This window comes from Vulpes vulpes, chromosome 14 (assembly GCF_048418805.1).
Source record: "Vulpes vulpes isolate BD-2025 chromosome 14, VulVul3, whole genome shotgun sequence".
In the NCBI taxonomy this organism is placed as follows: Eukaryota; Metazoa; Chordata; class Mammalia; order Carnivora; family Canidae; genus Vulpes; species Vulpes vulpes.
Window position 1 is genome coordinate 119,257,650 of NC_132793.1, and position 26,115 is coordinate 119,283,764.

The window sequence follows — 26,115 nt, forward strand, 5'->3', positions numbered from 1 at the left end:
TGCAGAAAGCTCTGTGTCCCAAAGCCTTGGACAGGAAGTCACAAGCCCTACTACGCTGCAGTCACCACATGCCCCTGATTTCCAATTCCCTCATCTGTTCACTAGACAATCACAGTGGGCAGCATCTAAGTTCTAGGTTCTCTGACTGTCCAGGTCCCTCCTGTTGTCCCCATAGCCATAGCAGGGGGCTGGCCTGCTTATAGGGCCATTTCTCCCCCAGGGCTCCTCTCTTCCTCTTCTCTGTTCCCTGGCACCTTGGAGGCACTGGGTAAAAGTTTGGGGAATGAACAAGGGACTGAACAAACAAGAGTAACAGATGGAGTGAACTTCGACACAGAACATGTGACACAGACCAGCTTGGTACACCCTCTACTCTGACTGGTGAGTAAAAGCCACAGCCTAGTTAATACCTGGGAAAATCTCCTGGAAGCCTCCAGTGGAAGAAGGACCTCCACCCTCCTCAGGCATGCAGGGGTGGAGGACGAAGAGATGAGCAGGGTGGATCCACGCTCTTGAAGAGCACATGGCCTGGCAGGGAAATGGACTGGTGACAAGCAGCAGAGCAAGGTGGCTGGGGCAAGGCTCATCAATGCAGTGGGAAACAGAGGCTGGGAAGCTGAGTGCATGGGGTGGCAGGGTCTGGGAAGACTTCTCCCTAATTCACTTACTCCTTATGAAAACCTAGTTTGCCAGGAGGGGACCTGAGACACCTGCCCAAGGCCCCACAGCTTGTAAATGGTGGTGGCTAGAATTCACACTCAGGCATATCTGGCCCCATAACCTGTTCTCAGATTTGTAAGATAAATCTTGATAAAAGACTAGTGGCTCCATCACCTCAGTCTGTATGACGAGGGGCTCAGGGCTCAGGGCTGAGAATTCTGAAGCCCTTCTGATGAAACAGAAGGATCTTCCTGAGTCGTTGGAGCACCCAGCCCCCTCTGCATAAGGGAGCCAAAGGAGAGAGCAGAAAGTTCCCTTAGTAAGCAGCACTCTGGTGAGACAGCCTGGCAATGGCATAACATCTTAATTTTCCTTCCAGTGCCATTTGTGATTCAGCTCATCACACGGATTCCCCAGGGGCCGAGCCAGCTGCTGGTCCCCAGGTCCCAGCTAAGGCCAAACCCTAAAGACTCATATCACCTTTCTCCACTTCCTTTTCCCCAGCATTTGATCAGCCTCCAGACAGAGCCCCGAAGGAAAGGAAAACCCTACAGTGCATTCACAGATGTGCTTCATGGCTATGAGGGCTGAGCATCTGTATACTCAGTGACTCACAGAGTGGCCCAATGAGCAAAATGAGCCCTGGAATGTTCTGGAGCAGCCTGCCCAAGGAGGCACAGTCCAGCTTTGCCCAGGCCTCCCGACTCCTTACCAGCCTCTTCTTCTCCATCTCAGTGGCTCTTCTTTTTTTTTTTTTTTAATTTTTATTTATTTATGATAGTCACAGAGAGAGAGAGAGAGGCAGAGACACAGGCGGAGGGAGAAGCAGGCTCCATGCACCGGGAGCCTGATGTGGGATTCGATCCCGGGTCTCCAGGATCGCGCCCTGGGCCAAAGGCAGGCGCCAAACCGCTGCGCCACCCAGGGATCCCTCAGTGGCTCTTCTTAATCATGGAGGGAAATTTAAATTTTTGTTGAGCATCTACTATGTGCCTTGGCTGTGATTGACCTTGGTCAGTTGAATCTCCTGTCTGTGTTTTCATGTGCTCCGCTGGTTATTCTGCCTTCCTAGTCACATTCTCTGGGCTCCAGAGAGCTTGGATGAGCTTGAGAGGTCCAGGCTTAAGGATGATCCTAAAGGTTGATTCAAGAATAATTTTTCCCTTGGTCTCTGGCTTCCTGCCAATGAGAGATGCAGGCAGGAGTCTGGAGAGAGGGAAGAAAGAGGGTTTATTCTCTGTCCAATCAAAAGGTTGGGCAAGGGCAGGGAGGGCTCCTCCACCTGGCTCTCACTAGCTTCTGGGGGTAGCACCACCCTCTCCTTGTTCTGCAGCCCTTGGATGGTAATGGCTTCCTGCTCTTGCCCTCCTCTCTCCACTCACCCCACACAACAAATACACCCCCTTCAATCACCCACTTGGGGATGTCACCACTTTCCTGCCAGAACAGGAGTATGAGATGAAGAAGCTGCACTATGTAACGTCCAAGACTTGCTCTTCTTTTCCTCTTGATCCAAGTTCAACCAGCCAGAGAGTTTTGTGGTCAGGCCCCTTTTGGGGGTGCAGAGATAGAGGGAGGAACTCAATGCCCATCGCCTTCAGCTCCTTGGAGTAGGTGAGTACAGCTAAGGGAGAAACATGGATGGAACAGCAGTTCTCTGAAGGACAAGACCTAAGGAGTCATGTGACTGCAGAGAGTCAGGGGCAGCTGAGTCTATGGAGGCCAAGCCCTCCCACAGCCCATCCCTGGGGCATCCCCTATCTGACAGCTACTGGCTCCTGCAGCAAAGCAGGTTCCTCCTATGTCCTCTGAGGTCCTGGTCACTCCCACTGGTGCCCTTGCATGCAGCTGTGTCCAGACTCTAACTAACACGCCTCTGATTCCAGATGGGAAACACACCAGAGGAATGCCAGCTGGATCTGTCCTTCTGGAAACCCAATAGTGCCAGGACTGCTTTATAGGCATTCTAGCTTTAAAAACCCAATTTAGAAAGTCTAAAAGTTTTAGTTGTCGCCCAAGCCAGCAGGGACACACATCTGCCAGCTGACCTCCACCATCTGCTAATCCTAGCACAAGATGATGTGCATCCAGGTGTTGCCATTAAAGTATTTCTTCCAGGCTCCCTCACCTCTGTGCACCCTTGGGACCTTAATTCTTCTATTATCCTGGTCACTCATCTCCCCTTTAGGTGTGTGACTTCCCAATATTTCATCTTTCTAACCTCAGTGAGCACCCAGACCAGGCAGTCAGTAAAAGTCAGTAAATAGGTGTGTGGATGAGTGAGCAAGTTAGTAGATGGATGAGTGAGTGAATGAGTGAATGGGTGTGTGAATGAATTACTATGAGACTGAGAAATGAGTGTGTGAGTGAATGAATGAATTAATGAGTCAGTGAGTAAATGAGTGAGTGAATGGGTGTGTGAATAAGTTAATGAATGAGAGAGTGAGAAATGAGTGTGTGAATTAAGTGTGTTGATGAGTATGTGAATGAGTCAATAAGTGGATGCATGAGTCAATGAGTGAGCAAATGAATGAAGGAGTAAGTAAATGAATGAATAAGTGAGTGAATAAGTTAGTGAGTAAATAAGTTAGTGAGTGGATAAATGAGTAAATGGATGAGTGAATGGATAGTGAATGAGAGAGTGAGAAATGAGTGGGTGTGGGAATGAATGAATGAGTGAATGCATGAATGAATGAAAGAGTGGAACAAGTGAATGAATGATTGAGTAAATTAATGAGGAGTGAATGAGCACTCCTCCAGCTTGTAAACTTTGGAGGCAGATAAAAAGCAAATAACCGGAATAGCTCGCCTGCAGGGGAACCCCCCTTGGTACAAGGGTCGCCACTCACACAGGAAGGAGGGACCTGTCAGTTTGCATGGTAATGAATCCATGAATCTGAGTCCTGGGCAGCAGCAGATGCCGATGCCCCGAAAGGCGAGGCAGCAGACACACGCCCCCATGAAGAACGTAACACCCCCCTGAATTGTCTACGAGAAAACCCAGCTGAGCCTGGATCGTACCAAACCTCTAGGGTCTTTAATTTAGGCCCAGTCATGGACGCGGAGGACAGAGCCACATGAACAACAGCACCGTGGGGACATGGCCAGTAAGAGTCCCTGTGGGAAACTACAGGACGAGCAGCCCGCTCCGCCAACAGATTGGTCCCAGAAAAGAAAGACAAGGTGAGTCCAAAAGACATACCGCAAGTGCCCACTGATGGACAAACGGACAAAAGAAATGTGCCCACGCAGTGGACCATGACTCAGCCTTCCACGGGAAGGGCATTCACGCACCACACGGATGAACCTGTGGACACGGTCACTAAAGCACAAACACTGTATGATCCCGTGCATATGGGGTCCCCGGGGTAGTCACGGACAGGGGGCCAGGGGCAGGCAGGGCCTGGGGGTTGGGTGTTTCAGGGGGACGGAACTTCAGTTCGGGAAGATGAGAAAGTTCTGGAGGTGGCGCGGGGAAGGTTGCACGACAATACGGAGACTTACAGGCTCAAATGCTAAATTGTACCACAAAGAGAGACATACCAGTCAACCACAGTGGAAAGACCTGATCCAAAGAAACTACAAAAAAAAAAAGTTAACTATTAATTCATAAGACAATTAGAAACTTGAAGAGCGGAGGTTTGACAAAATCAAGGGATTATTTGAGGAATGATGGCTCTTTAAAATATTTATGAATTCAGTGATAAATTGCCTAGTTTTACTTCAAAAGACTACATGTGGGGAGTGTGGGCGGTGTACAGAGGAAACGAGCTTGCTCTTGAATGAACCAGCGTTGACGCTGAGTGACATCTACGTGGGGCTCCTTTTATTATTTCTGTCTGCTTTTGTAAATGTTTGTATTTTCTCGTGAAAAAACATATATATATCTTCCAAAATGATGCCAATGAATTTCTCTGTGCAGATGAGCATCTGCTTCACAAAATACAAATATCCCTAGAAACTATCGGCCATTCACCGCATAGTGTGAAATAGTTATACCAGATGACTGTCCCAGTCACAGGACAGCAAAGCCACCTGCACTGAGAAGTGACCACTCTGATGGAGAGGGGAGGTGGAGGGAAGTAAGATAAGCAAACAGGAATGGGAAGCTGAGTGCAGAGGGCCTGGGTGTAGGAGGCATGGGGGGTGGGGAGGGGGCGCGGGTGAGACTCCAGCTCCTACTCTGGCTCTTTCTTCCCTGAGTCCTTTCCTTCCTATCCCTCCCCTTAAAGCAAAAAGGAAAACAAAATTAATGCTTTCTCATCCGACAGGATTTGCTCTACAGATAACCAGATGCAGTAAAATATGTGCTTGGGCTGGGGGTTGGAGGGGGGCATTGAAAGAAGATTGAGCAACTAGTTCATGCATTCATTCAACAAACATGGAGCCAGGGTTCTAGGCTCTGGGACTATGTCCACAGGACAACCAGTGCTGGGGGTGGTCACATGTGGTTGGCTCCCGGACACATTCTGAATATCTGGGGATCCTCACACTCACACACAGGAGGAGTGAGAAACGGGGTAAGTGGAGCTTTTCAGCTTGCTTTGCCCTCCTGAATTCCCACAGGAAGCCCCGAACTCACTCCACAGAACCCTGGCAAAGCTGGCGATGGCCCAGACCACCGGGATCCCCTCTGACAGCAGGAGGTGGAGGGGGACACAGGCCCGGCTGACACCCATCCAGGACCCAGGACACAGGATTCCAAGATGTCCAAGGTGAACATGGTGACAGGCAGAGCCGGCCTGAACCCCGGCCCTCAGCCCAAAGCCAGCCCGGTTGGCCGAACCCTAGTCAACCTCCAGCCCCGAGTGTGGGAGCCCAGATGGTTGAGGTGGCTGGGTCTGGGCTGGTTTGGTAGGAGGTCACGTTGAAGATACGGCAAATTAACACAGAGAGGTCAGGTGACTCACCTAGGGACACACAGGTATTAAGAGCAGCCCCGTGAGCAGGCCCAGGTCCATTGGCTCCTGTTCCGGGGCTCCTTCTCTCCCCTCAGCTTGGTGCTGGGAGGAGCAGCAAGTTCCCAACATAGGATGAGGATGCCAGGGCCCAGACCACTTGGGGGTAAAAGGAAGGAATCAGTGGCTCTGGGGGGCAGCAGTGTCCTGTGATGCCTGTGGGCAGAAAGCACCGTCCTGTCTCAGGACCACTCCCAGGCCAGGCCCAAAGGTGTGCGGGGCCAGAACACGGCCCTGTAGTGCTTCCCAGGCTGGAGGGCTGCACCGGTGTGGGGAGGCATCTTGTCTCCTCCACGACCCACTGGCCTCTGCCTGCTGACTTGGCACCTCTGGGTCTGGGTCTGCAAATCATGGCACGTGGGCTACATGGACCCTTTGTGTGGACTCAAAGATACCCCTCCCAGGGGGTCGCAGCCTACAGGCCTCTGTGTGAACTTGTAGAGGGCAGAGGGCACCACCACTCCCTCCAGACAGGCACAGCCTTTGGGCAAGGAGAGTAGGGCTGGGCCAGATGCTTTGTTCAGCATCCAACCTGAACAACCAGACGCAGCAGCCCTGGAAGAGTGGGGAGGGTGGCTGGCTGGCTGATTCCTGCCACTGGGCAGTGAACCCCGAATCCAACCCCCATGGGCACTGTCTGATCCAGCTCTGTCCACCCCGAATCCGGGACAGCACCAACACAACAGACTAACAGCACAGATGGCACCTCAAGGCGTGTACACAATAGTGAACCGTGGTTAACAACAGGCAGCTGGTTCCCTAAGGCCCCGGGACACAACCCATCAGCTTCCCCTTGCGTGCGTGGGGGCAGAGGAGATTGATTCTTGGGTCTGGTCCAGGGTGAGGCAAACTGCAGGGCGCCCCAGGACTGCGATGGGGATGAGGGACGCAGCGGCATCTGGAGCAGCCCGAGCCCGGCGCCCCACTCCACACACCACTCCCCCCATCCCCCACCTCACACCTGCATCCCAGCCCCAGCAGGCGGAGCTGCCAGGCCTGGAGCTGGGCTCCGGAGGGCTTGGGAGCCCAGGGGAGCACTTAGCTGAGATTTATAGCTGACGGGAGAGTTGTTGTGCGTGTGTGCACACACGGAGGGGAGAGGGAGGAGGGGAAGGAAGAGACTGGGAGGAGGGGGAGAGGGAGGGAGGGATTAGCTCCCAGCAGGACATCCACCACGGACCCCCCTGAGTGGAGCAGTGCAGCAGAGGGGCAGGGCTTTGGCGCCCGGCAGGCCTGCGCTGGTGCTGGGGGCTCCCCACCCCACGGGCACAGTAGACTCAGGACAGAGCCCAGGCTTCTCCACAGGCCTCATCCATAAAGGGCAAGGGACGCTGCTCAGCCCCAGGAGCCATTGAGCCCCACAAAGCCTGGTGTGAGCCCCTGGCAAAGGGAGAGGGGGAGCACAGCATCAACCAGATGCGCCTTCCCTCACCTGAGATGTGGAGGTTTGTTGCCAGGGACGCGAGTCACCACTTGTCCTGTTCATGGAATACAGACCCTCAGGATGACCTCCTGCAGAGCTCAGAGCTGGAAGGAACCTTCTTCAGACCTGTTTCCTTGTATCGGAAAGTCAGCACCGTGAACCCCGTGCTATTCCCCTTTTCACCTGGACTACCAGGGAGCTCAGAACTCACTTTTCCATTCAGTTTTCCATTCTTTTCTTTTTGTTGTTGTTGTTGTTGTTGTTGCCCGGAGCCTCAGGACCTGGTGTGGTTATCCTCTTAATACAAATAACTCTTCAGCTCTTCTTTGGCCCTCTTTTTCCTCTTCTGGGATATAGATTCTTTTTATTGTCTCCATGTCTTTTACTCCAGGTGTCTCTAGCTCCTTCCTGGCATGCACGGGGTGGGGGTGGATTACAAGGGTACAGACGTGAGGACCTGTGTGCCAGGAGGAAGTCTGGTTCAGAGCCCTACACACTGGGACTCAAATCCTGGCTCTAGCAGGCTGGACCTCCGGGAGCCTCAGTTTTCTCAGCCACAAAATGGGCAGGCTGCTGCTTTCGGGACTAGATTCACCAGCCGGTTTGCATGGGCTGCACCAGCACATGTAGGACCCACCTGGTGACTCTGTCCCAGTCTCTCTTGCCACCTGCCCCCCTTGATCAGCTTTAGGTCCTGAGCCACAGCTGATCCATGTCCCAGGGCCACCCTTTCTCCTGCTCTTGTCTCCCTATCACCCTGCCCGAATGGATTTTCATTCTGGTTTTCAAAAATCACACGCGCAGAGATAAAGCAGTAGCAGCATTTCCGTAGCCCCCACCATGCTCCAGGGCCCATTTTTAGTGCTCCTGGGACATGGCTGCACTTGCCCCTCAAGCCCTCCCTGGGAGGTAGGGGCCCCCATCTGACAGGTCAGAAAACTGAGGCACATAGAATTGAGCTGAGGCAGGGTATTTTCCAGGTTGCTGGGCCTCCCGCCTGCCAGCATTAGAAGGAGGGAAGGAGGGATACCCAGGGGCTGAGCAACGCAGACAGGGCACTTGTCACAGACACCAGACACCTGGCAAGGCTCTGATGAGGTGAAACAATGTTAGGTGACATCACCTCCTTTTTACAGGAGGAAACCAAGCCTCTGTGGGGCTGGGAGCAGTGGAGCTGGGTAGTGACCGCAGGTGTCTGCAGCAGCTGCTACACGGGATCATCTGCCCCAGCTCCTCCGGCCACCTCTCGTTTCCTAGGCTCCAGCCAGGGGCTTCTACCCTGGGAGCTGGGGTGTCAGCCACCAAGCATGGTGCCAAGCACAGAGCATAGCTCAGAGGCCCTAGGTCTCTTCCTGCTAGTCTCACCTGGGCCTCCACCTTTGCCCTGGAGACTCTAACACCCTCTGTGGCTCAGCCCAAATGCCATCTTCTCTGCTCCAAGTCCCCAGGGCCATATTGCCATCTGTCCCTGGTGGCCAGACCCCAGCTCCCCTGCACTGAGGTCACTCATGCCACACGTCACATCCCAGCCAGGCTGTGGGCGTCTGTGAGATCGAAACCTGGACCAGTCCCTCATTGGGGTTGGGAAGCAAGCACCTGCTTACAAACTCCCATCTCCCCACTCCAGAGTTCCCCAGGGAAGGCAGGGTCCCCCCCTTGGTCTGGTTCACCATCCCCAACATATCGCTTGGCACATCTGGGGCTCCAAGGTAGATGCCGAGTTGAAAGGACACATCTCAGAGTGATCACAGGGCTGTGTGCAACCAGGATGCCCCAGCATTGCAAGTGGGGCCTCCAGGTAAGGCGGGGAGTAGGGCTGGCCGGGACTCTCAAAGGGACCGATCCTTCTCTGCTTCGAGGCAGCAACTCCTCCTCCAGGAATTTACCCTCAGATATACTCACACATGTGCAAAGAGGTACATGTATGAGCATTTTCATGACTACACGGGTCATGAAACAAAAGATCAGAAACAATTCAAATGCCCATCAAGAGGACTGGTAGGATCCAGACAGCAGAAAGCAACTCCAACAGAAACTCAACTCTTTTAAAAAAATGAATGAGAAATACATGCTCTGATGCAGGATGATCACCAAGATCTATTAAATGAAAAAGCCAGGGTGCAGAACAGTGCGGCGTGCCTCTGTCAGGGCATCTATGCGGCCGCCTGTGTGCTACCGCGGACAATCCATCAGCATCTCTGGAAGCATTCAGAAAAAACTGGGGCCTATTTGTGCGGAAGGGAACTGGGGAAAAGGAAGAAACTTGCACTGTGCACACACTTCTGTGTCTTCCAAATTTTGAAGAATGAAAACGTCTTATTCATACTAACAAGTATAAGTAAACAAGAAGAAGTCACAATAGGATAGCAAAAAAGGCAGCACCTTCTTTCCAGCACCTTCCAGCCCAGGATTACAGAAACACAAGTACGCCCACCCCGTTTCCCATCCCTGATCCCACCCCAGACCTTTGCACAAGTGGTTGTCCAGGTCTGCCTGTCCTTCCTCCCTGGCTGATGGCTGCTCATCTCCAGGACCCATCGTAGTTGACACTCCCTCCAGGAAGTCCTCACTGACTGTTGGCTGGTTAGCCACAGCTTTGTGCCCCAGGACCCTGTGTTCCCCACGCGGCACCTGGTCCATGCCATCATGCACATCTGTCCACCAGAAGCCTGGAGCAAGGGAACCTGGAATGAGACCTCCTGCCCCAGCAGTTGCCCAGGGAAGTATCTGCTGAGCAGAACCTCTGCCACTCGAGCAAAATGCCTCCCAGGAGAGCAGGACAATGAATCAGGCAGCAAGGAGACACACTGCACTTAACATTTCCTGCTGCTTGGCCATGGGCCAGGCCAACTGTCTCATCTGATTTGCTTAAAAGCCCCAGGTGGGGCCCTTTTGCAGTAGTGAGGGGTGGGGGGTGTGCATTACCTTGCTTGGGTTCGGGGCTTCCCCTCTGCAGAGCCTGGCCAGGCGATCCATAGAAGGCCACCATTGTTGCTTGCTGACAGCCCATCTGACAAATGGTTTTCTGTCTTGGCAGCCTGGGCTGGTCCATCCGGCTGATCCCCAGAGGCCTCAGGCCACTCACAGTGGTGTTCCCGGGATGACACCAGTTCCTGCATGCCGAGTTCCTGTCTGACCCCACTCAGCCACCCGAGCAGGTACAGCCTCCACGCCCAGGGGGACTGACCAGACTGGGCCCTGGACACATTGGGGCCACCTGGAATAGGGGGGCGGCCCTGCCCAAGGGCTGGGGTCTATGGTTGAGGTGAAGAAAATGCCAGAGTCCTCCATCTGCCAACGCAAAAGCGCCATCAGGGAATCACAGCACAAAGCAACGACTAAGCTTGAGGTGCCCAGAAGTGCCAGCCCCAGGCAGGAACTCGTGGCTGGGTTAAGAAGTGGTTTCTGGCTTCGGAACATGATTTATGAGGGAATCACCATGTTATGCTGCAAAGGTTGCCTTGGCTTCCCGTAACGGACTTCCCCAGCTAGCTCTTCCACTGAGGCCCCGAATATGAGCAGAAGGTGGGGGAGGAAGGGGAGCACTCCAGTGATAGAATGCAGAGCACCCGGACCTGGTGGGAGCATCCTGGAGACCAGGCACGGCTCCAGGCATCCGGCGGCTGGGCAGTGCGGTGCAGCTGGCTGTGTCCCGGCTTCCCCTGGGTGTAAACTCTCTTCATCATAGTCCCAAAGCTCCGAGCTGATGGTGGCCTTGGCCCAAAATAAACGTGGGAAAAGTGCCAACGGAGGAGGTGACACACTAATGTTAGCGACCAGCTCTGCAGGACGCCGTGCTGCTGGAGATCCCCAGGGGGTGTGGGAGGGGGGTTGACTCGCAGTGATCTTACAATAGTGTTTTCCAACACTGGGGTTTCTTGAGCGCTGATGTTGGGGCCACAGAGCTGCCAGGAGGTCCCGGAGGTTAGACACTGACCACATGTTCTCTGTTCCTGCTTCCCAGCGCCTCGCCGAGGACCTGGCCCTCACGGGACTGTTACCACTGGATGCTAACTGAACAAATGGATGGTGTGATGACCCATCCCACAGCCCCTTGGGCTAATCAAGATGGTAGCAGCTCAGTGTGCCAACACTTGCCTGATAGCCCTGCTCTTCTTACAAATCAGTGCCCACACCTCCAGCTGTCCCTCAAAATAAATCCATTTGTTTCTGTCACTGCAATGTGATTAGGTATATAAGATGTCCACATTATGGGAAGCTAGGTGAAAGGGTGTATGGGAACTCTCTGCACTTTCAACATCAGAGTTAAACTACATTAAAATCAAATCTGCGGGCTTTGACTGCTGCCCCGGGTGCCCTAGGTTTCTTGCCCTGGAACTTCCTTGTCCTTAAGTGACAAGAGCTTCCAGGAAGCTCCAGCTCCAGCCCTAGAAAGGTAAAGCTCCAGCTCCATCCCTGGAAAGGTAATCCGGACCTTTCCCTCAAACTCTCACCAGCTCTTTCTAAAGACAGAAACGAAGTCTCTGACTGGTGAACCTGGGGACACGATCTGGGCATATGTATTTCAAGCTCCCTTGATTCTCTTGTTGGGTAAACTGCCCTCAGGATGGATGCATTTTCCTTCTACCCCTCAGTCCTATGCCCAGGTCAGGGCATGAGTCCTGTTCTCAGGGGAAAGGGAGAGGTGCTGGACAGGATGAGGTGGTAACCCCTTGCAGCTGGCTTGGCAAGGAGCTGCTTTGCACACTTCTCCTTCGGTGACACATCCAAAGTTCAGTTTCATGCCTTAAAGACTTGCACCTGCTGTTCCCATTGACTGTAACAGCCTTACCCACTTCATCCAGGTGTACACTTCACTGGGTTTAGGGGCTCTGCTCAGCCCTTCCCTCCTGAATGACCTCCATTCTCCAGAAGGAGCCCTTCCCTTCATCTTGCATCTCATGGCACACTTAACCATGGGCTGCACAGTGCTCAGTTCATCCGTGTGTCCCCCGTTGCCATGTGAGCTCCTGGGGCGAGAACCAAAGCTGGCTCACCTCCCTCACCCTCACATTGTATTTCCTGGCATTTATTGCATGTCAGCAAGTGTAAGTTGAAGGAATGGGCTTATTAGAAAATTCTGATTGGTTGTAATGTTTTAAAATGTAAAATATATAATTACTTAAGTCAAGCATTTCATGTAGTAGACAAAAATCTTTTAAAACATGGGGAAGAGCCCTGAGGCCAGGAGCATAACAAAACAAGTCTCTGTGGCTGACCATGTTAGGAGCTATCAGACCAGTGCGGAGCTTCCCCAACCCCGGCACTGTTGGCATTTGAGGCTGGATAATCTTTGTTGTAGGATGCTGTCTTGTGCATTGTGAGATGTTTAACAGCATCCCTGGCCCCTACCCATTAGAAGCCAGGAGCACTACCTCATTGTGATGACAAAAATGTCTCTGGACATTGCCAAATTTCTCCCTGGTTAGGAAAAATCATGCCCAGCTGAGAAACACTGGACCCATCACTCAATAGGTTTTGGTACAGCAAGTATTCTCTTTGCTGCCTTGACATTAGCCAAAGCCAAAGCCCTCAGAATGTGCAAGCAGAGTCCAGTATTTCTCCCAAGCTCTGACAACCAACACAGAGCTCTGAGCCAGAGGCAAAACCACTTGCCACTGAATGAGGGCTTTGATTGCTACCAATTTCTTAAAGCAGTGTCTGAAGGTTCTGCTTCAAATATTTATGGAGTCTATGAAATGGCCCCAGAGCATGAGTGGTTGCATTAAATTTATAACTCCAGCGGTGATTTATTGACCTGCGAATTGCTGCAAATGCTTTGTCTAAGCTCTTTGTGGAGAGCCAGGATCCTCGCAGGACTCAGGAGCTCAGGGGGTGGCGGGAGGCCATCGGCTCGGAGGAGGATGGGACAGGATGGTCCGCCTTCTTCTCGCCAGGATTGTGCAGAGAGTGCTGTCTCCACGGTGGCGGTAGCCGGGCACGCTCCAGGAGCAGGCGTCAGCCCTGAGGGCAGGGGAAGCTGGAGGCAAGAGCAGAATCAAATGGTCTTTGCTTCTATTTGTTCATAAAAGCCCCCCGATCCCACATTTATCCAGGGAGGAGACGGCAATGATAAGGAACACTTATTGAGCACTTCCCGTACCCCACGCCAGGGCTCCTCCTTCATTGCTCAGTTCCTTCTATTACACTTCAATGAGGTGTACAACGTCATCATGGTGCCACAGGTGGGGAGCTGGGGATGGGGGGCGGCTCCCACCACGTCATCCAGTAAGTGTCTGCCAAGATAATCGCTGATGGGTGTCCCTATAGAGCAAGTGTCCGCTCGACAGTTTCTTGTTCGCAGGGTTGAGAGATGCTGACCATCCCATCAAAAGGAAATCGGTGTTAACTGGACGCCGACCTCATGCCCAGCACTGCCCACGGCTCTTGTCAACGAGCTGGTTCACCTGTCTCCACGGAATCCTCCCACCAGGTGGTCATCAGGCCCGCACGATGGATGAGCAACCCGGAGCCTGTTTTACAGACTCTAAACAGCTTACTTAAATCTATGTAGCTCTGAAGCGACCAGCTCGATGCCCAAACCCAAGCCCACCTGACCTCAAAACCCCTTTCTGGAGCTCCACCAGGGGCTACTGTATGGTGCCAGCCCTCCTTGCCCAGCATCCCGCATTTAGCATGCACCTTCCCTACAAATGACAGGGAGGGAGGACCATTGTGCTCAGCAGTGTGAGTCCCACTTACATCCCTGCTCAGTCCTCTGGGAGGGTGAGTAGTGGGTCTGTGCTTCACCAGTCAGACAGAGTCAGGTGGAGCAAGCTTCTCCAGTGACCCCAGGGGCAATGATGCACGCTCGCTGCCCTCTCAGCACCACCCAAGGAGGATGGCTGAGAAAGGCAGAGCAAGACAGGAAAGGGGGGGACGGTCACTGAGCACTGCCCTGTGTGCCCCGCCTAGACCAGCCCCTCCCCCGGGGTGCTCCCCACCCAGCAGCACAGGCAGGCAGACACACATGCAGGTCCCACCGCAGAGATAGAGCTGGAAGAGAGGCCCACAGAGCTGCCAGGGGAGCACCCAAGAGGGAAGCACCCACAGCACACTCATGAGCAGGAAGGCTTCCTGGGGGAGGCAGTGTCTGAGCCAGACTTTTTGGGAAGGAGCAGGATTCTGCGGCGTTAAAAGCTGAAGGTAGAGAAATTCACACATAGAATGCAAACTGCGACTTAAGGAATCTGGACTTGTCATATTGACAATAATAGTTTAAACCTTATGAAAGCACAGACTTTGTAGGAAGGGGGAGTAGAATATTTCATACGGTTCAACCTACAGCGACAGTGGACATTTATTGAGCTCCTGTGCTGTGCCAGGTATCATGCTAAGCAATTTATACACATTGATTCATTCAGTCTGTAACCCAAAGAGGCAACAATATTATTATCTCATTACACAGATGAAGAAGGAGGCTCAGAGAGGTTAAGTGACTTGCTGATGGCCACACAGCTAATAGGAAGCAAAGTCAAGATTCAAGCCCAGGCCACATGACCCTTGAGCCTGCCCTGTTCACTACTACAGTGGGCTGTTTCAACAGGACAGATGAAGGGTCTTCTGTGACAGAGTGACATGATCAAGGTGATGTGACATAGGGACAAATATTTCTTCAATCACCGAAAATTTACCAGCCTTCTCAGGATATTTTTGTGTATTTTTAGGCTTCCCCCTCCCTTGTTTTCTCTCTAAGCTCAACCATAAAATAATAGAATTGTAACATATGACAAATTTTGTTACTATCCTTCAAAAAGGACCTCATTTTGCTGATAGGTCACTGATCCCCTGGAGCAGTTATCAAACAAACTCATTTCACCCCAGGAATCCCTTACCCTGAGCCAGCCAGGATCGACGGCTTGCAATCTGTTTTTCCGCAAGGCAGAGGGCTCTGTTCCTTGATGTCCTTTACAACAGAGCAGGACCAAGACTGGGCAGGGGTGTGATGGTGCAGTGCTGGGGGCTGGGAACGAGGTGCCGTGTGACCCTCTAGAGAAAGAGCTCACCAGCCCCCCCCCCCCAATTATTCATGAAGGCCTCCCTCCGCCAGGTTCTGGGTAAAGCCTGGGAACAGAGATATCGCCGGTGACATTCTATCAACTTGCTGCAGAGGTGCAAAGACATCCTGTGGACTTGAAATTACATCCACTTGAGGAAGGGTTTTGATCCAGTGGCATTCTACATGTATGGCCATGACTTGGAAAGTTAAAGAACAATCGAGAAATTCAGAGCCCTACGAGTGTGAAGGTGCTCTTTTAGTTCATTCATTCATTCCATTTCTGTTCTAACCACCCCCTCAAGAGGGTTACTCTCAGTTTCTGGCCAGCACCACCTACATGACACCTCTGAGGGGTTTTTCCTCACACTGAGCTCCAGACTGGGCTGCACAGGAGGCAGGAGGGACTGCTCCCATTCCTCCGGTGAAGGCCTTGCATGATCTGGCCGCTGAGCTGCCACCGCCGCAGCTCCAGAGCCAGGCTGCCTGGGGTGGACCCTAGCTCTGCCGCTTACTAACTGTGTGACCTAGGGCTGGTGGTTTACCTCCTCTGCTCCTCACCTTTTCTCATAGGAAAGGGGCTAATGCTGATACCTACTTTGAAGGCCCCTTGTGAGAATGGGAAAGTCAGTGTATTGCACATAGCAAGCAAGCATCGAAGAAGCGGGAGTGGGGGTTTTCTTTTCCCATTGTTCTCATCCACATCATCACTGGGATCCCCTAGACTCCACTCTATACCTTCTAACTTTGTGCCACAGTCACGTTCAACTGCCTGTGGTTTCCCAACCCCAGGGGAGCACTCACCCCTCTGTCTCTACAGGCATCACCCTCTTTGTCTAGGATGCCTCCCGCCTGCTTGTGATAAGCCAGGCCAAAGATCAAAAGTCAGAGGGAATTTTACTAGATAAAGACCAGAGCTGGAAGAAAGTTCTCCTTGCTAGGGAATAAACCTGTAGACGAGGAATGTAAAATGAAAGTCATCAGTTAAGACAAAAAAAAAAAAAAAAAAAAAGGGTTTAAGAAGGTCAGTAGCAACAGCTAGCATTTATTGAACACCTCTCTTGTACTCAGTAGAATAGCAAGTACCTTACGTGTATGATTTTGTGAAACAGTCCCAACAATTCCAAGAGGGAAATATTATCTCCGGGTTTTATTTATATATTTTTAAAAGATTTTATTTATTTATTTGAGGGAGAGAGAAAGCACAAGTGAGGTGGGGGAGGAGCAGAGGGAGAGGAAGAAGCAGACTCCCAGCTGAGCAGGGAGCCTGATGAGGACTTGATCCCAGGACCCCAGGATCACGACCTGAGCTGAAGGCAAATGTTTAACTGACTGAGCCACCTAGGCGCCCCTGTCTCCAGGCTTTAGATTAAAAATTTTATATAACCATGGAGACAGGAGAGAAGCCACAGGAATAATAGGTAGAAAGAAACCAACTACAGGCTGAGATAAAATGCTAAGAATAAGATCAGTTGCCTCCTGAGCATCCCTCTTGTCCAGACACATCCCTCTTGCCCAAAACCCGGCTTCCCTGGTTTTGCGCTCCTACTAGCCGCAGGCGCTATTATCCTATGTTACAGATGAAGAGGTGGAGACATAGACACGTTAAATAATCTGCCAAACATCACACAGAATCACAGCTGGAACTTGAACTTAGGCCTCTCAGGCTCTACTTCTCCTGGGTCTAATGGGTTTTCTCTGGGAAAAGAAAGGGCTGCTCTGGCTCCAACTGATTAGGACATTTTGGACCAAACCTCCAGTAAGTACTAGAAAAGCAGGACGGAATATAACACAGTGTCTATTTAAACCATCCAAGAGCCTCCAAGATGGTCAGGATCTGAGGTACTAAAACTGGACACAGGAGACATGCCGGGAGTAGTTGGCACAGCCATGGAAGCTGTATTTCCCTCCAGGTGAGGGGAGGGCAGGGCAGGTGGCAGTGGAGAGGTGGAAGGACAAGCAGAGCTTTTGAGAGACTCATGGATTGACAAGGGCCAAGTACGGAAGACACTGATAAACACTATAGGCTTCTGGTCGGGACCCCTAAAGGCTATGCCCGTGAGTAAGAGTGAACAGGAAGGGATGCCTGAGTGGCTCAGTTGGTTAAGCAACTGCCTTCAGCTCAGGTTATGATCCAATGGTCCTGGGATCAAGTCCTGCATCAGGCTCCCTGCTCAGCGGGGAGTCTGCTTCTCCCTCTCCCTCTGCCCCTCCCCTGCATCATGCTCGCTTGCTCTCTCTCTCTCAAAAATAAACAAAATATTTTTATAAAACAGAGCAAACAGGAAAGAAAGTAGACCTCACAAATACTGAAACTCATCTCTGAACCAGGTATGATGTAAGGAATGGTCTGCCCTGGCCCTGCTGTCTGTCATAAGCAAAAGGAAGCCCTCTCTGGATGAAGAACCTCAAATTATGTCTGTAAGTTTTCACACGTGATGTCCAGCACTCAATGAAAAATAACCAGACACAGAACACAGGACTTGACCAAATATACAAATTAAAAAATAGATAATAGACAGAGACTAGGAGAGGTTTCTGTAGGGCTGGGTATTTTCCAGTTCTCAACCTGGTGACAACTTTTTGGGTATCATTCCATGATAATTCATTGATCTGTACACTTACAAGTGGTGTCTTTTCCCACATGTGTGTCATACTTTTAATGAAAAAAAACATCTAAGAAATTAGATGACTGATGTCTTCTCACCTTTGGAGAATCCAGTCGAGCCATCTGTGCTGGCCACTCAGCCCTAGGAGCAGGCCGGGATTCTGAATGCAAAGGTCTTTGGATGCTGACACTGTCCGTTTTGAGATTCAGGAGGGATTTCTGAGCTAGAAAAGAGTATTCTCAGTCAGGCCTCAACCCAGAAATCTATTCTAAAAATCATCAGAGCCTTAGAATAACCTTTACCAGTCTCTGCCATTCCAAGATCCCCATGTCTCCTGATGGAGTCCCTCTCAGGTGCCCTCAAATCCTTGAGTGCTTCATCTATACCCCGTGATGGTCCCATCATTGTCATGAGTATCCTAGGAAACTGCCTGTCTGCCTTAGCTTTCCCTCACCAGCTGCCAGGTCATTCAACACGGGGACCACCACATCTGCAAAATCCGACCCATTTTTGCAAACCCTGCAACACCTACCTCTGCTCTGCTACATGGCAGCCTTCCAGAAATGTTGACTGAACAAGCAACTCAATCAGTCTAGCATTTCCTTCCTTTAAAGGTGAGGAAGCTGAGCCCAGAGAAGGAAGGACACTTGTACAAATCAGTGGCATATGCAGGACCAAATGGAATTTATAACCTTCCAACCGTGAAAGCAGATGCCAACTCAGACTGCAAGGAGAGGAGAGGAAGGTACAGGAGGACAGGCCCAGCCTGACCAGATAAAGACAGAGGAAAGATTTCTCTTTTGGGGTCAGGCACTAGACACTCCTGAGAAAGGTTCTCAGCCTCCTTTAGAAGATAAGACTCTGGGGCTCAGAGAGGTTAATTAACTCATCCAAGATTACACAGCTGGTAAGTACAGAATCCTGTAATAAGGATTGCTAGATGAGGGACCCCTGGGTGGCTCAGCAGTGGAGCGTCTGCCTTTGGCTCAGGGCATGATCCCAGGGTCTGGGGATCAAGTCCCGCATCGGGCTCCCCGAGGGGAGCCTGCTTCTCCCTCTGCCTATGTCTCTGCCCCTGTGTTTCTCATGAATAATAAATAAAATCTTCTTAAAAAAAAAAAGAATTGCTGGATGAGCAGATCTCAAGAGCAGTTCGGTCACCTAAAAGCAACACCCCCATGCATTCTCCATGTTTCTATTGAGCCCCTGATATGAACAGAGCCCTAAACGATCCTTAGAAGCCTCCCCTCCCCCACACTGAGAGCCTGCTGCACTTTAACTGGGAAAATTCTGCCCACCTGGGTGCATCTTCATTTCCTTTTTTATAATAAAAATAACAGAGCAAAAGCCATCACCCCTATTACCATCTTTCTAAGTAACCACTGGAAGAACCTGAGTTTACCTGCTAGTGTGAGCTGTCAATAACCCAGATGTGCTTATATATAGCTTTATCACTATAATCAGCCCACACATCCCATTCCCTATCTTTTCAGAATTTAAGAGAATATCATCATTCCTATGGTTTCACATGGTGCTTAGCAGCATGATTCTAGTGACCAACATCTCATCGAGTCTATGGGTTATTTAACAATGTTGGAGGTATGCACCCCCACTTTCAGCCCCCACCACCAGTTTTTCATTATTAGAAATGCCCTGGCAAGTCCACTGAACTTCTCCACACAGGGAATTATTTACTTAGGATGAATTTCCAGGAGTAAAACCACAGGGCTGAGGAGTTCAGCTGCTTCTGCAGAGACAGTAGTTTTCCTACTGTGTTCTGCTTATGCTGGGAAGTGAGAAGGCACTTCTCACAGAAGTGAGAGGGGGAGAAAGCGGGGTCCCATTCCTCACAGCCTGCGCTTGACCCTGGCCCACCTGTCAGGTCGTCCTGCTGGTTTGGACAGTGTCTGAGCACACAGATATTCCTTTTTTTATTATTCCTATTTTATTATTCCTATTGTTTATTATTCCTATTTTTATTTTATTTTATTCCTATAAAAATATTCCTATTTTTAAAAATATTTTATTTATTTATTCATGAAAGACACACACACACAGAGAGAGAGAGAGAGAGAGAGAGAGAGAGAGAGGTAGAGACACAGGTGGAGGGAGAAGCAGGCTCCGTGCAGGGAGCCTGACGTGGGACTCAATCCCGGGTCTCCAGGATTAGGCCCTGGGCTGAAGGTGGCGCTAAACTGCTGAGCCACCAGGGCTGCCATACACAGATATTCCTAATTGAATATTGCACTGACCTCCTACGACTCCTGCCTTCTCAGACTCGACATCCAGATGGTGGCTGGTCTGGAAGAAAAGACACCTCAGCAGTTATTCTGCATGGCCCAGGAGTAAAAGCCTCACGCAGGTGGCTGGGATCGGAATGAAGCAGGCCCCCCGCCCCTCCCTGCAGAAAGCACATTCTCTGGTCAATCCACCCATCCCTCCTCTGCCCACGACCCACCAAGGAGGCTTTGCTCTTAGGGAATACAGGTGCAGGAAAACGATTGCATTTCCTTTACCCAAATTAAATCTCCAAACTGAGCTTGTGATTAATGTGTTTTAGAAACTGCTGTTAAAAGTGGAAAAATTGAGGGCAGCTGGATGGCAGGGTTTCCAGGGGGAATAGTCTTTCTCCACGGAGGTCCTGCTGACACCTTGCAAGAGCCAATTGCTGAGCTGTGCCTGGGGTCCCTGGCTCAGTCACCCGGTAATTTGGGTCATGCTGGGAGCCGAGTCCCCCGCACCACCCCATCTGCTGGGTGGGTATTCTGCTGGATCCCATGACTGCACAGGGTCTGCAAGCGGTGGTGAGGCAATGGCACCTCAGCTGCTCAGACTGGCAGCCCCCGATCGGTTCAATAAGAGCAGTGCTGACCTTCAAAGCAGGTCAGATTCCAGCCCAGCAGCCCAGACCTCACTTCCTCGTGGAAGATTCCGGTGGGGCAGGGGCTCTGTGTGCAGTATCGCTGGGATACCTCCCTCCCCCAGCACCGTGTGCACAAGTATTGGCATCAGCTGGCCCCCTGCCTGAAGGGCCCGACACCCGCTCTCTCTTTCTTTGATGAACTTCCAGGTGTATGTCATGACCTAATTCAGATGTCCCCTCCTGGATGAGGTCTTCCTGACTTCTCCGGGGAGAGTTCAGCCACCTGCCTCTCACATAGCCCCTACATGCTGTGCTGTGACATCTGGGCCATTTGTCCCCTCTAAAATGGATTGACGAGTCCAGAGCTAATGCACAGGGGCACCGATTATGGCCTGACCGCAATCCACACCACTCTTACTGGAGCCTTTGGCACTAGGCACACTGCCTCTTCTCCACCAAGCTCTTAGCCTGCTGCGCTTATATCCCCCCGGACGAGTGTATTCTAGTACCGTCACCATTCACACCCCCATGTCCTCCATCCTGAAGGTCTCCAGGCCTAGGGCACCTTCGCTCCATCCTTCCAGCTATTACTACCCCTCTATATCCTTCCAGGCCTGATGTGTATGCCTCCTCCTGCAGGAAGCCTAGTCCCCATCAAATCTCTCCTCTCTGCTCCCTGCCAGTGCTCCAAATGCACCCGGCTTAGAGTTAGTCTCATTCAATGCAGACTCCTTCAACATGAGAACAAGGTTTCCTTGACCTTCCTAACCAGAGCAGCCTCGGATCCATTCGACTGGCTTCCAGGTGGCACTGCATTCAGCACATGATCGAGGTTCTAGAGACCCTCCTCTGCTTTCTGCTCATCATTTATCATACCAGCCTGGAGGGGCTCAGAGCCAGGCGCTTGCAAGCTGAATCCTGCCACTTCCTGATTCCAAGGTCGTGGCCAAGTTAGTGGAACTCCCTGAGCCCTGTCCTGTCCATCTGTAGAATGGGCATACTAGTCTGTTCCTTGCACGGTTTTGTCGGGCGGGATACAATGAGAATGGATGCCTACTGGACGCTCCACACAGGGTAGCAGACAAAGATTCGCCCTACATGCTCTGCCCACACCGCCACTCCCACCCCACTTCTCTCTTCATGTAAACTTTTGGGTGGGAGAATATTCTAAACTTTGTAAAAGGCAAAAGCTAAATAGAAAATAATTGCCTGGATCCTTGGAGGCCCAGGCTTGGGGTCGTTGATTTTAATGAATTAGGGGAGTTTAGGGCTCCGAGTCAGTCTCTCTGCTTCTTTTTAAGATGAGATTCTATTTCTGAAGGCCCATATATAGACATCGTTGACAATACCCAGAGGAAAGCAAGCCTTTTTCAGGAGGTGGAGAGAAGAGGAAAAAAGCAAGGCAAGAGGAAGAGAAATTAGCAGCTCCCTTGCTGGGGTGCCTGCATCTTCCCAAGGCTGCGGTCCAGGGGACTCTCCACTGCTGGCACCTCAAGCCCTAGCCTCCCCCTGGGACCGCAGAACTGGGATTCTGCTTAAAGGGACCACATTGCTCTGTGAGCATCTGCAGGTGACAGTTCTGTGCTGGACATTTGAAGAGGTCTTGCTCGAACTTAGAGCCCTACAGAGGGTCTGCAAGGTCCCTGGCCCTAGAGCACAGGGAGGTGAATGGTGAGTGTTATGGTCTTAGGATGGCAATCCCTCAGGGTCTTGGGTGTCTTCATCTGCCAAGTAAACATGTGCTTAGAGTCCCAGGAACTGCAGGGCGCCAGGCAGGGCCAACTCGTCAATTCTCTGATGGGACTTTCTATTTGTTGAGCTGACCTTGGGCCAGAACCTGGGGGAGGTGGTTCAGGCTTGGGTGGGAGGGCATGGCACGACCCTAACCAAGGCCATCTCCCAGGTGAGCCCTGGCACCCCTTCTCTACCTCTTCTTTGGTACCTGGGCATCTGCCTCCGAGGAGGAGATAATTCCTGAGTATAAACGACAAAGAAAGGTGTCTCATTCTTGGCTTCAGAATGTCAACAGCCTAGGTCCTGGTAGAAGCCAGAAAAAATAGGTGTCCTGGGACTGGGGGTGTGGGGGTAGTGAGAGGTCCCTGAGAGGGTGTTTTGAGCCCCACCCACTTAAACCGAGTGTGTGTGTGGAATTGAGAGTCCCCTGAGAGATTTTAGGAATCCAAAGAAGGGAAGCCTTTTTTTGCAAGGAGACCTCCCCTTGCTCCCATCTCCAGATAAAGACAGGGAGGTGCCAAGACCCCAGTGTTCCCTACTATAAGATCATGGGAAAGCTGGCCACCAGGAATTCCTCCTGCTTTAGAACCGATGCCTGAGCTGCAGAGAACTAGCAGAGCTGCAGGAAAGACACCGGGGTCTGTCCAAGGCCTAAGATGTCAAGGGCAGGATGGCCAGTCTGTGGATGCCAGCACAGCAGATGGGAGGTCCCCACCCCATCCCCGTGTCTGTCTTGGTCCCTCAGTGCCATGCACTGAATGTCTGGGCTTCCCCAGAATTCATATCCCGCAATCCTAACCCCCATGTGATGGTATTCACAGGGCATCAGGTCATGAGGAGGGAGCCCTCAGGATGGGATTAGTGCCCTTATAACAAGAGACACCTGGCCACTCTCTCCACCACATGAGGACACAGAGAGAAGGCAGTCATCTGCAGCCAGGAGAGGGCTCCTGAAGGTACCTACTGACCCGAGTAACCTGTTCTAGGCGTGAGCACCCTCTCCAAGGGCGGGAGTGTAGATGGTCGTAGCCCTGCACCCCAGCCTGCCAACCCCAGGTGTGACCCTGACCAGCCCTTTGACTGCTCCAAGCCTCACTTTGGGCTTTGGGGGGATGAAGTGAGCTAATCCATGGAGAATGCTGGCCCAGGGGAAGGGCTGAGCCTTGACCATCATCACCACTTCCAGTGAATATACAAACGGTGGACTATCTGATTGGATCCCAGCCCCGTCCACACCTCGTACCCCTTGGATGCCTGTGGTCAGTGTGGGTCTCCTCCCAAGGGCAGGGGCCAGACAACCGGAGCCCCCAGGGTCCAGGCCCTCCCAGAGATGTTTCTGCAAGGCGTCACCTGGTACATACAGCACCCCCGATGCCCGGCCACAGTGTATCCTCTGCTCTGGCACATGCCACCCCGAGCTCACCAGTATCTCCCCAGCCAGCTGGGCAGCACTCCCAGGCTGCAAGCCAGAGTCCAAAGCATCCATCGGGAATTCCATCTGTGTCCTCTGAAATGAGAGTCAGAGCCCATAAAACCCACCTCCTGCCCAGCTGCCAGCAGGAGGAGCTGCCACCACCCTCACACTGGCCCCCAGTGCTCTGCTTGGCCGCCTGGCCCTTGGTCCCACAGCCCAAGTCATCCGCTGTTGAACTAACAGAGCTGCTATGCACAGCCCGGCCTGGCTCTCACACCTGCTGGATCTGCCTTCCCGAAGCCCAGGGATGCCCTCTCCCACACCACCTCTAGTCCCCACTCACTACAAGTGACCTCCCACCTGCTGCAGTCTCCCACCACTGCTCCCTTCAGCACCGGCCCTCCAGCCAGCCTGGAGCTCCCTTGGTTTCTTAGACACGTCACTGCCTTATAGCTGCCCACTGGGGGCTGGCCTTCTGGCAGCAAGAGGGCCCAATTCAATGAGGACCTGGGATGCGCCAGACCCCATGCTGCTGCTCTGATTCCCAACAGGCCACATGCACCCACTACGCCCCCCTTCCCACAGGCCCGTGATGGCAATGGCTGGGCACAGAAGCCACCCCGCCAGGATCAAACCCCAGCTCGGCTCAGGCAAGCAGCTTCACGCAGAGAAGGCCGAGCTGGAAAGCTACAGACATTACGAAAGCTACGGATATGTCTTCGAGCAAGACTTGTAGCCTCTGAGCCTCGGGCTTCTCTACTGGGGAAGAGATGATGATGCACCTTCCCCGAGAGAGGACCTCTGGAGTGAGCTCCGTAAAGCACGTGGGAAAGCCCCCGTGCGCTCTAAGGGGTACATGGAAGTGTCCCCTCCTGAGGCCACAGAGCTACGCACTGGTGGAGCTCCCCGATGCCAGGGCGCACCCTCTTGAAAACTGCCCACAAGAGGACCAAGTTCCTACCCGGTAGGACCCCCTATACGGCGTGCTTAGCGGATTATCCGTCTTCACGTCAACTCTGCTATGTAGGCTGTACTGTTCCCATTTTACAGATGAGGCTCAGAGCACGTCAGAGTCTTCTTGCCCAAAGACATGCACATAGTCAGTCTCCCTCCTGTTTCTGCTTCTTTCACGACACTCACTATGACTTGTGATTATCCACTCTGTGGGGGCTTGCACATTTGGTCTGTCCCCTTCACCCTTTTTGCCCAGCGCTCGGCACCAGGCCTGGGTCATGGCCGTAGGTGCTCAATAAGTACGTAGCATGCAATGGGAGAGCTGAGATTTTGTGGTCTGTACAGGGAACAGTAAGGCATTCCCCCCCCCATCATGAACATGGGGGTGTTCCTGGAGAGTGGAATTATAAAGTAATGCAAAATGAGTCAGGGCAGGGACGCCTGTATGGCTCAGCAGTTGAGTACCTGCCTTCGGCCCAGGGCGTGATCCTGTAGTCCCAGGATCGAGTCCCGCATTGGGCTCCCTGCATGGAGCCTGCTTTTCCCTCTGCCTAGGTCTTTGTGTCTCTCATGAATAAATAAATAAAATCTTAAAAAAAAAAAAAAAAAGAGTCAGGGCAGGTTCAAAGCCACCTGAAAACAGTAGAAGCTTATAACTGGCCCAGCGGGAGGCATATCCAGGCCCAGGAGCAATCCTTACAGGAAATGAATGAATCAGGCTCCATTAATTCTCCCTGTTCTCATCTCGGCCTCCAAAAGGATCTGATCATAAATGTTTAGTGATTCACAAATGAACAAAGGCATGAATGAATGAACTTGACTTTCCAGACAACTCCACCCTTCGGGGAAGGATAGGCTGACATGTTTTTCATCCATCCATCCCATATGTCAGCCCACACATGGTTCTAGTTCTCATAAGAAATTGATAAAGTCACGTTCCGGTTTATACATCCGTCTCTGTGCATTTGGTCATTGTAAGTCAGCCTCTCCGACACCAGCCAACATTTCAGCTCTAGTTTCAGAGCAGCCCTTGGAGGCGGGGGCTCTCCCTGCTGTGATGCCCGCTCAGCACACAGCCCGCCGGCCCTTCCCTGTGACACCTACTGCATCGCACACCCTGGATATGCAGACATGGTGCCAAGCACCTCAACAAGCTGCTGACCTCTTTCTTCAGCCCTATGCTGGCTCTGAAGAGGCGTGAACCATTCACACAAAGAGATGAGCACTGGACTGGGAGTCTGGAACTCTGGATTCAAATTCTGGCTCTGAACCAAGTCACCATGTGGCCCTGAGCAGACCCTCTGGCCTCCAGGTCTCCACCTCCTGGGACCAGGGGACCTCTGACAGTTGTGGGGGAACAGAAGGGACACAGAAGGCCGGCCTTGCAGAGCTGGGCTGGGAAGGGCCGAGGAGCGGAGGAACAGAGCTGGCCCTAAGCTGCCAAGTGAGCATGTGGAAAACAGAGCCTGCTGCGTCCACAACAGGAGCTGCATCTCGCCCTCAC

The 26,115-nt window shown here is 52.1% G+C and overlaps 1 protein-coding gene across 1 annotated transcript in view; it reads right to left on the reverse strand.

The window, feature by feature from the left end:
• Positions 1-7,274: 7,274 nt before the first annotated feature.
• C14H4orf50 (chromosome 14 C4orf50 homolog) overlaps positions 7,275-26,115 on the reverse strand; it is a 59,751-nt gene continuing 40,910 nt past the window's right edge. Inside the window, exons 11-14 of the mRNA XM_072737804.1 lie at positions 19,899-19,947; positions 17,745-17,869; positions 9,967-13,021; positions 7,275-7,498 (exon numbers count right to left, since the gene is read on the reverse strand). Coding sequence (XP_072593905.1) covers positions 12,773-13,021; positions 17,745-17,869; positions 19,899-19,947 — 423 coding nt within the window. The 3' untranslated portion in view covers positions 7,275-7,498; positions 9,967-12,772. The remainder of the gene's footprint in view (positions 7,499-9,966; positions 13,022-17,744; positions 17,870-19,898; positions 19,948-26,115) is intronic.